The sequence below is a fragment of the Ipomoea triloba genome, chromosome 10 (assembly GCF_003576645.1).
Source record: "Ipomoea triloba cultivar NCNSP0323 chromosome 10, ASM357664v1".
Lineage (NCBI taxonomy): Eukaryota > Viridiplantae > Streptophyta > Magnoliopsida > Solanales > Convolvulaceae > Ipomoea > Ipomoea triloba.
In genome coordinates this window covers 17,342,449-17,353,369 of record NC_044925.1, presented here as the reverse complement: position 1 = coordinate 17,353,369, position 10,921 = coordinate 17,342,449, and the positions used below count along the sequence as shown (strand labels likewise).

Below are 10,921 nucleotides of genomic sequence, written 5' to 3'. Positions count from 1 at the left end.
CTCCAAAATCAACTGTTGCTTTAAAAACTGGTTCTCCAAACTTTGCTTATACTTGAGCTGCTACGAAAACATCACACCTGCTTCCCGTCACTATTTTCTTGATTTTTGCTTATGACTTCTTCATCAATAAAATTACAAAAAATACATAAAAAAAAAAAAAGGAATCTATAATTTTCAACCTAAATTACACCTTTACTCATCAAAATCTATTTACTGCCTACCTCTGGTCATATTATTAGGAAGGTAGGCAGCTGGTGGAAATTATGAGGAAGCTGGATAGGTGAAGAAGATATTACATAGAAATCAATTCGTGAAAATTACGGGAAAGAAGACCAATATACTTTTACTTGACTTGTTCAACTTTGTGAAAGTGACACTTTTATTTTATCAATTAAGTCTTGCATGTAACTAGCTTGGTTGGCCGAACACTCTTGTCCCTTAAGAGAGGTCGGGACCACGAAACCCCTCTTGTATGCAAGCAATCTGGCCAGCACTTTGTGGGCAATGAAGAGAGGTAGCATGTGTATGTAATTCTCCCAAATGGAAGGTCGAAATAAAATTTTTGAGTTAATTCCACATTTAATCATCGGACTACCACTCGTTTCCAAATTGAGTATTAAATTATTTCCAATTTTAATCCACTCTAAACTTGTAACCTTGAGTTTGGATCCCAACCTTCTTAATTTGATTAGGTTAGCTATGAACAACTTAGGTTGGTTTACCTCTTAAATCATAAATAAGTTACAGTGAATTTGGAATTAACTCTTAAAAAATCCCTCTACCGAGCAAGGACTACATTGCATGCTCCCTTATAAAGAGTCATCGAATTAGTTACATTCTATGACTTATACAAGAGAATCAGAAAAAAAAAAAAAAGTGAGAATGATGATGAGGTCCACCAGCAAAGAAATAGTAGTAGTAGTGATGGTTATGCTGATGATGAGCTTCACAATGATGCTCACTTTGACAGCGGAATACGAGATACCTTGGAAATCCGATAGATATGATAGATATGAAGAGCACAAAGAGATATATATGGTTCCAATGGGTTGCAGAAACAGGTGCGGCAACGTTAGCATTTTCTATCCATTTGGAATTGGACCCAAAAGAAATTGTTATTTGAACAAATGGTTCCTTATAAATTGCACCAATACCTCGGATGGTGTGGAGAAACCTTTCTTGAGCTCCTTCTCCGACGACAAGGATGGTGTAAGAGAGATTCTGCGCATTTCCTACGAGTTACAATCAATAACAATGAAAGAGTGGTTTTCTCCTCTCTGCCAAACCACCACTGGCTCCGCCAATCTCTCTGTAATGAGAAACACAAAATTATCTGGAGCCCCATTCTTTTACTCTTCCAGTGGCAACAGGTTCATGTTTTATGGTTGCGGCAGCGCTGTCCTCACTACGCCGGGACAAGAATTCATACAGTCGAGTTGCAAGTTGACTTGCCGCAATAACACCACGCCAGCACCTAAATTTGTAGATGGTTGCAATGGCATAAATTGCTGCCGTCTTAGTTTTGAGTACGATGTAAATACATACCAAATCAACATCACACACTCATCCCTCAACGCTTGCAACTATGCCTTCTTTCTTGCTACTTCTCCTTCCCGATTCAGCCTTAGCAACCTGGTGCCGGAAGAGAAGGTGGTTGTCCCGGTGGTTTGGAGATGGACCATCAAAAGATACGACTTCAATTACTTGCCTCCCCATTACTCACTCCACTGCTATTCGTATGAGAACATCTTTCCTCCGCAACCACGAGGGACAAATTGGAACTGTCACTGCAACTTTCCGGAAAATGGGAACGTTTACTTACCAAATGGATGCCAAGGTACGTCAACTTGAAATTAAAAAAACTATTTGATGTTTGAGCTTGCTATTATATTTTTGGAGAATTTAATTTTGAAACTTTAGTTGTATTATGAAATAGAAATTTTTATATATGCTATATTTTAATTTTTGAATAATTTGTATGTCAACTTAATTAGAAAAACGAGTTAAGTTGAATTTTTTCTTAGATTAGAAATAATTATAATTCTTACAAAATAAAAATATTCAATATAGGATGGGGTTGTTCTTATTTGAACTCTCACACACACACACATATATATATATATAGGGCGCGCTCAGGTGCGGACGGTCGCCCAGGAAGAAAATGAGAACGCTTCGCCACCGTCCATGTGTCCAGATCAACGAATCAGATGTAATTTTTAAAAAACGATGCGGTGGCATTTTCATAAATAACTCGAACTTTGGTGCAAGTAATTGTGTTATAAGTGCACCTAGTTTTATTTACAAGTGCACTTAGTTTCATTTACAAGTGTACATATTTTCGCACATATTTTCACTTACAAGTGCAAGTAATTTACCTTGTTAATATTCATGCAGATGGGTGCAACTTAGGTGCACCTAATTATAACCTTAGGTGCCTCTAGTTATAACATTAGGTGCACTTAGTATTGATGTCAATGTACAATTTACTTGCACCTGTAATACATTTTACTTGCACTTGTGTATCTATTTTCAGTTACAAGTGACCTAGGTGCAACTACATCTGTACACGTGTCGTGCTGCGAAGGTTTCTCAGTTCTCTCCTGGGCGGGTGGTTCTCACCTGAACGCGATTATATATATATATATATATATATAGAGAGAGAGAGAGAGAGAGGGAGAGAGGGAGAGAGAGAGAGAGAGAGAGAGTTAGGATCATATGAGATCACTTGTTTAGGTAAGATCGTAAGATCAAATCTTGTGCATCCATGTAATAATTTAAGGGTCTAGATTGATTTAAGATTCTAAGTTGAAGTGTGGGCAAACGGGGATAACATGTGTGCGAACGGTGATTAAGTGTGTGCAAATGTGATTAAATGTGTGCAAATGGTGATTAAATGTGTGCGAACGGAGTGAGTGTGTCAAACAATTTGGACCATTAAAATTTTTTAGATTGATGTACAAGATTTGATCTCAAAATATTTTAATGGTCTTGATTGATTAAGATTCCAAGTTGAAGTGTGTGCGAATGGTGATTAAATGTGTGCAAATGGAGTGTGTGTGTCAATCAATCTAAATCATTAAAAAAAATTACGCACAAGATTTGATCTCACGATCTTACCTAAACAAGTGTTCTCACTGGAATCCTACCATATATATATATATATATATATATATAGATATATATATATATATATAGAGAGAGAGTGTGTGTGTTTAAATGTTTAATAAGTATTTTAGACTTTAAAGTCAATATGACTAACACTACTATAAAGTGTAATGAGTGATTGTAAAGTACATTAAAGAATTTTGAGTGCAGTTCTATATATCATTAATTAGATACATTTCAAAATTTGGAATATTTGCTAATGTATCACTATTTTTTTTTGGGTGATACGTAAAGTGCATTCTCGTGAATGCACTTGTACAAATTTGTATTGTACTTGACATTGTTTATCACTATTTGTAGCATGGGATGATGCATGGGCATTGTGGGCAAAAGCAAGGCAGAATATTGTTCCGAAGGGTTGTCAAGATAAGTGCGGAACTGTAAACATTTACTACCCATTTGGAATTAGAAATGGAGGCAGCAAAAGTTGCTATTTGAACAAATGGTTCCTCATAAATTGCACACAATCTTCCGATGGTTCCAAGAAGCCCTACTTGAACTCCATTTCCGGGGGAGTTGAGATTCTGGGCATGTCCTATGAGTCACAAACAATAACAGTAAAAGAGTCAATCTCTCCTTCCTGTCAAACCACAAGGTCAGTCAAGGGAAGCAATTTCTCCCTAATTCCCAACACAAAATTATCTGGAAGCCCCTTTTTTTACTCAATTGGCAACAACTTCATGTTTTTTGGTTGTGGAAACGCTTTTATCACTATGGCCGGTGAAGAATTGGAACAACACGGTTACAAGTTGAACTGCAGCAAAAACACTGCACCCAAAACTGCATATGATTGCCATGGCATAAACTGCCACTATCTTACTTTTGATTACGATGTAAACACATACCAAGTCAACTTCACACACTCTTCCATCAGCGCGGCCTGCAACTATGCCTTCTTTCTCAGTGCTTCTTCTTCTTTGCCAACTACACTTCAAAGCCTTCCAAGCAGGCAGCAGGAAGTGGTGGTTGTCCCGGTGGAATTGAGATGGACCATAACAGAAGACGACGTGCCTCCCTCCTACTCTAAGTACTGTTCTCCTTCTACATACATCAATCCGCAACTACAACGCCATAATTATTTGCAATGTGACTGCGGAATTAAAGGCAGGAATGCTTACTTCTCCGATGGATGTGGTATGCATATGTTATTCTATTCTTTTCTATGCATTCAACATTGTACAGTTTTTTCAGTGTCAACAACATCAACTTGCATTTTGGCAGGCAAGGTTGGATTAGTGCTTTGTTGATATTTTGTGTTTTTACATCTTGCAGAACAGAGGGACATCGATGACGAGATTAGCAGTAATAAAATGCGGCCCGCTATTATTGGTAGGCGTATATTATCATCGTGTTGATATATTTTATTGCCCACAAAAGGGGCAATTTCTTAGTCCCTAGAGCCTCACATCCAATACAAACCACAGTGACTCAGACTCATTAGGTGGACCAGTGTTTGGTGTCGACAATAAGTCCATCACATTAAGTGTAATTGCCACACTGCAATTGCTATTAGGCTAAAATCTTGTGTCCTGGCCTAAAATCTAATATTCAAAAACCAACTGATTAGCTCTTGTAGGCTGTTATATATTTTGTTAGTATCATTTTTAAAGATTCATTTTCTGCTAAATTTTATCATGGGTTGGATTGGCCTATTTAGACTAAGAGACACTATATATGGATGGAACCTATAAAATAAGAAAATGGTGAGGATAAACATAACTGATTTTTGTAATAATCTCAGATTACATATATGCATCCATGTCGGTATAAATCTTATGGAGATTCCTCCCTTGCATTGCTCAATCTCAGGTGTTAGTGCAAGTTTTGGATTTGTGATCTTAATATGGGCTTGTGTCATCCTCTATAAAGCCATCAAGAAGATGAAGATGAAAAAGTTGAGGGAGAAATTCTTCAAGCGTAATGGAGGTCTCCTATTACAACAACAACTCTTAGCCAAAGAAGGGACAGTAGAGAAAACTAAGATTTTCACAGCAAGTGAGTTGGATAAGGCCACGGATCACTTCAATGCCGATAGAATAGTAGGCCGAGGTGGGCAAGGCACAGTGTACAAAGGAATGTTAATTGATGGGCAAATAGTTGCAGTTAAGAAATCTCAAGCAGTGGACGAGAACCAGTTGGAGCCATTCATCAATGAGGTTGTCATTCTTTCCCAAATTAATCATAGGAATGTTGTCAAACTCATGGGGTGTTGTTTGGAGACCGAAGTTCCCATTTTGGTTTATGAATTTATACCAAATGGAACACTTTTTGGCCTTATACAAAACAATTTTGATGACGAACTCATTCCTCTTTCATGGGATATTCGTCTCAGAATTGCATCCGATGTGGCTTGTGCATTAGCTTATCTCCACTCTGCAACATCAGTTCCCATCTACCACAGAGACATCAAGTCGGGTAACATTCTTCTGGACGAGAAATTTCGAGCTAAGGTTTCAGATTTTGGAATCTCAAGGTCCATTTCAATTGACAAAACTCACTTGACTACCATAGTGAAGGGAACATTTGGCTATTTAGACCCTGAGTATTTTCAGACTAGTCAGTTCACAGAAAAGAGTGACGTTTACAGCTTCGGAGTTGTCCTTGCTGAGCTATTGACAGGACAAAAGCCAATTTCATTTGAAGTGGAAGATGATGAAGATAGGAGCTTGGTATCACGTTTTCTATTGTGCATGGAAGAGAACCGTCTCATGGAGATTCTTGACGTGGAAGTTATAGAGCAAGGCAAAAAGGAAGATGTTGTGGCAATGGCTTGGCTTGCGCAGCGTTGCTTGAACATGAACGGAAAGAAAAGGCCTACCATGAAAGAAGTGGCATCGGAGTTGGACTCCATTAAAGCATCTCATTCTCATCTCCCCTCGGCCATGGAAGCATTTGAGATTGAATCAGATTTCATAGCTTAAATTTCACATACTGTTTTGGTTTGCTACATCTATTTTTCTTCAATACCAGAAGTTGAATTATTCTCCACTCTTATATTCAAGTACGCCCGTCTAAGAGCGTAGGAGTCATTTTATGTGTAGTTTCAGCTTATCATTATTGGGATGTAAATTAAAATAAAACAACCTTTTGTGTATGTCTCATATGTTTGGATGTTACTGGGGATGACATGTGTTTGATCCCTTTTTTGATGACTTTTATATCACTAAGAGGATAATAATTAAACTTATAACCTTATTTATTGAGTATGTCTCATATAAGAAATAGAGCAAAGCGGAGTGCGTCGGGCCTATAGTATAAGAGTATTTTCGTACTTGTACAAATTTAGGGTTGCATATAAATATGATACTTCTAAGCTTTGATGTTTTATCATCACCATCACGGTTAGTTTTTAATTTGTTATTGGCTGTAATTATTGTCAAAATATGCTTATTGCCAAGTTAGTTTAGGAAAAATGCCGTTCCTTATTAAGAATGGACTATAGTTGTCGTCAATTGAAATTGTAATATAATTAAAATGATACTTTAGTGTTATTAAAATGAAACTATTGTATGTGAAAGATTAAACTAAAAAATAGAGTTCATTCAACAACGTATATTATATTGTTAAATGAAACTGTAATATAATTAAAATAAGATTTTTTTCCCAAAATGGTCCCTCGACTATTGCTCATTCTCAATTTTGCATTTCGACTTTCAATTCCACCTAATATACTCCCTCGACTTTCAAAAACTCACCCAATTTGGTCCTCCGTTACATATTCCGTCAAATCAGTGTTAAAATAGAGGGTATTTTCGTCCATTTACCTATTGTTAGCCTAGTAAACATTGAGAAATAGTTGAGGGACCATTTTGAGAATAGTCAAGGGACCATTTTGGGAAAAACTTATTAGGACTCTCTGAGTTTGAGTCACGTTAGGACTAGCTATCCTACTCTACCTGAGACTCCCCTAGTATATATATCTCCTATTCCTCATCATTGTAATTGTTCAATTGAATCAATACAATATTCAGTTCTCATCTGGTATCAGCTAGCCTAGGTTTATTTTCCAATGGATGACGGCTCTGTTAATTCTTCCGAACGGACCGTTTCTGATGCAGCTATTTCTTCTGCGGTTTCTTCAGCAGCCGCTTCTCTGTCTGCTGCGCATCACTATGTTAGCATTAAGCTAACGAACAAGAATTTCTTGTTTTGGAGGACGCAGGTTATTCCGTTTCTTCGTGGGCACGACCTCATGGGTTTCGTTGATGGCACGAACTCTTGCCCTAATCGTTTTCTTCCCGTTTCTGAAGGCTCCTCCGCTGCTGCTGCTCTACCCAACCCGCTGCATGCTCCATGGGTGCGCCAAGATCAGGCGGTCCTTAGCATGTTAATCTCTTCACTTTCGTCGGAAGTTATGTACCTCGCAATTGTTTGCACTACGTCGCGTGATCTCTGGTTGGCGCTTGAGCAGGCTCTCGCTTCTTCCAGTCAAGCTCGGATTATGCATATTCTTGGACAGCTGCAAACAATACGCCAAGGTGATGCCTCCGCCGTCGACTACATTGCTCGTGCGCAAGTTATGGTGGAAGATCTAGCTCTTGCTGGCCGTGCGGTTCCTTTGGAGGATCAAAATATGTATATTTTCAGAGGTTTACGTCCAGAATATCACTCTATCGTAGCCTCTTTGAATGTTCGAGGTCAGCCGGTGCGTCTTCCCGAACTCGCCGATCTCCTTGGCTCGCATGAGTTCGCTACCGGTGATAGCTATGGCAGTGTTCCAGCCCCTACAGCTGCGGCTTTTGTTGGCCAGCGTGGTAGTGGAGGTCGGTCGCGGTCTTGGCGTGGCGGATCGAATCGCCGCGGTGGGAATCAGTCACGTGGCGGTGCTGTTTTCGCCGACCAACAGCAGCAGGGCGGTGGTGTGCAGCGTGGACGTGGCTCGCATGGCGGTGGCAGGTCACGTGGGCGACGTGGTGGTAATTGGCAGCCTCAATGCCAATTATGTGGCAATTATGGTCATCTTGCACCAGCCTGTTTTTCTTTAATTGGCCGTGGACTCCAAGCTCATTTAACATATGCTGAGAATGCGCCGAATCTTGTGTCTAACTCGCATCTTTGGATTCTAGACACTGGGGCGACAAATCACGCGACCCCTGATATTGCTACGCTCTCTACATCTGAAGAGTACACTGGTGGTGATGCTCTTCGAGTTGGTGATGGTACAGGTTTGCTTATTAGTCATACTGGTCATGCTTCTTTTTCTACCCCGTCTAAAGTATTTAGGATGTCTGATATTTTACATGTTCCTGGTTTGTCTTCCTCTCTTTTATCTGTGCAACGCTTTGCAAAAGATAATAAAGTCTTTTTTGAGTTTCATCCATCCTTTTTTGTTGTGAAGGATATAGCAACCAAGGCAATTCTTCTTCGCGGCAATAGTTGCGGTGGTCTCTACACGTTGCCCATTCCGTAAAACAGTCCCCGTGCGTTTATCTCGTCCCGTGCTTCCTCTTCCATATGGCATGATCGTTTGGGACATCCTCATCAACGAGTCTTAGATCGTATTCTTCCTTTTTGTTCTGTTAGTGGTTCTAGTCGCAATAATCGTTCTACTTCTTCTTTGTGTTCTGCGTGTCAATTGGGCAAGTCTACTCGTTTCCCTTTGCCACGTGTAGACTCTGTTAGTTCGAATATTCTTGATTTGATTTATACTGATATTTGGGGACCAGCTCCTGTTTTGTCTTCTTCTGGTTATCGTTATTTTGTTCTTTTTGTTGATGACCATTCTCGTTACACGTGGTATTATCCTATGAAATTGAAGTCTGACTTGTATGCCATTTTTGACAAGTTTCGTGCCTTAGTTGAACGGTCATTTAATCGCAAAATTAAGGCTATTCAGTCTGACTTAGGAGCTGAATACAAAAAGTTACATACTGTTCTTCTTCAGTTAGGGATTAATCATAGACAATCCTGTGCCTACACTCATGAACAGAATGGTCGTGTTGAGAGGAAGCACAGGCATATTGTCGAAACTGGTCTTACTCTTATGGCTCGTGCGTCTGTTCCATCTCGTTTTTGGGACTTTGCTTTTGAAACTGCTGTTTACTTGATTAATAGAATGCCATCTAGTGTTTTGCAGAATTCCAGTCCTCATTTATTGTTACATAAATCTTCTCCCTCATACTCTTTTCTTCGTGTGTTTGGTTGTCTTTGTTATCCTCACTTGCGTCCTTATAATCGTCACAAAATGTCGTATCGGTCATCTCCTTGTGTCTTCTTAGGTTATCCTGAGTCTTTTAGGGGGTACAGATGCATGGACTTAATGACTAATAAGATTTATATCTGCAGACATGTACACTTTGACGAGAATGTGTTTCCCTTTATTAGTAGGGTTGCTGTGCCATCTCCTCCCTCTGTGCAGAAGCCGTGGGCTGAATCGGTTTTACAGGTATTGCCATCTTCTCTTGCTGATTTTGCTCAGGCTGATTCTCCTGTCACCACCACTGCTGCTCCTACTCGTCAAAGAGGACGACCCCGTGGCAAGTCCACACGTCCGACTGTTCGCTCCCATGCAATGGCTACGAGGAGTTGGTCTGTGGCTCCACTTTTGGCTCTCTCTGCTCAGGAGGTCCTACCGAGCCCACTTGCTACACTCAGGCAGTTAAATTTTCTGAATGGCGAGAGGCAATGGATCTGGAGTTCAATGCACTTTTGCACAATCAGACTTGGGTTCTAGTTCCTCCTCGCCCAGGTATGAATGTGATTGGGTGTAAGTGGGTTTTTCGTACTAAACGTAAAGCTGATGGTTCAATAGAGAGGCATAAGGCGAGAGTTGTGGCGAAAGGGTTTAATCAAGTTCCTGGTCAGGACTTTTTTGACACCTTTAGTCCAGTTGTGAAACCCACTACAGTCAGATTGCTTTTGAGTTTGGCTATTTCCTCAGGTTGGGTGGTTAGGCAGCTTGACGTACACAATGCATTTTTGAATGGTGATTTGGCTGAGACTGTTTATATGCGTCAACCACCCGGGTATGCTGATGCTCAATTACCTGATCACGTTTGTCTGTTGAGGCGTTCCTTATATGGCTTAAAGCAAGCTCCACGAGCTTGGTTTAATCGGCTGCATACGTTTTTACTCTCTGTTGGGTTTATAGCTTCAAAGACTGATGTGTCGTTATTCTATTACTCTCGTGGTTCTGCATGTGTGTATCTTTTAGTATATGTTGATGACATTTTGGTAATGGGGACTGATGAGCTACTAGTGTCTGATTTACTCTCTAAACTGTCTAATGCTTTCAAAATTAGAGATCTTGGTGAACCTGGTTTCTTTCTTGGAATTGAGCTAGTCAAAACTAGCAATGGTGTTATTCTTTCTCAGCAGCGGTACATGTCAGACATCTTGAAACGGGCTGGAATGACTGATTGTAAACCTCTCGCCACTCCTATTTCTACATCGAAAACTCCATTGCTTAATTCAGATTCATATGAAGATCCAACGAAATACAGGAGTTTGGCTGGTGCTCTCCAGTATCTCACAATTACACGGCCAGACTTATCCTTTGCGGTCAATCAATTGTGTCAACATATGCATGCTCCAACATTGTCTCACTAGGAGCAGCTAAAACGAGTGCTAAGGTATGTCAAAGGCACCCTCTCATTCGGCTTGCGTGTAACTCAGTCAAATTCTAGAGAGCTTCATGCTTTCTCTGATTCTGACTGGGCTGGTTGTCCTGAGGACCGTAAATCTACTAGTGGGTATGCAGTGTTTCTTGGCACCAATCTTATCTCTTGGGTGTGCAAGAAACAGAAGACAGTTGCAA

The 10,921-nt window shown here is 40.0% G+C and overlaps 1 protein-coding gene across 1 annotated transcript; it reads left to right on the top strand.

Moving 5' to 3' along the window:
* Window positions 1-924: 924 nt before the first annotated feature.
* Window positions 925-6,086, top strand: LOC116033226 (wall-associated receptor kinase-like 8). The gene is made up of 4 exons (XM_031275982.1): window positions 925-1,837; window positions 3,466-4,299; window positions 4,438-4,494; window positions 4,975-6,086. The coding sequence occupies exons 1-4, from the start codon at window positions 925-927 to the stop codon at window positions 6,084-6,086; spliced, it is 2,916 nt and encodes a 971-aa protein (XP_031131842.1).
* The last annotated feature ends 4,835 nt before the right edge of the window (window positions 6,087-10,921 follow it).

Bases quoted from the DNA above. Each gene is read 5' to 3' on its own strand.
- LOC116033226 (XM_031275982.1), top strand. From the start codon at position 925: ATGGTTATGCTGATGATGAGCTTCACAATGATGCTCACTTTGACAGCG. The intron at 4,300-4,437 runs GTATGCATATGT...TACATCTTGCAG, and splicing joins TTACTTCTCCGATGGATGTG to AACAGAGGGACATCGATGAC. The intron at 4,495-4,974 runs GTAGGCGTATAT...GCTCAATCTCAG, and splicing joins AATGCGGCCCGCTATTATTG to GTGTTAGTGCAAGTTTTGGA.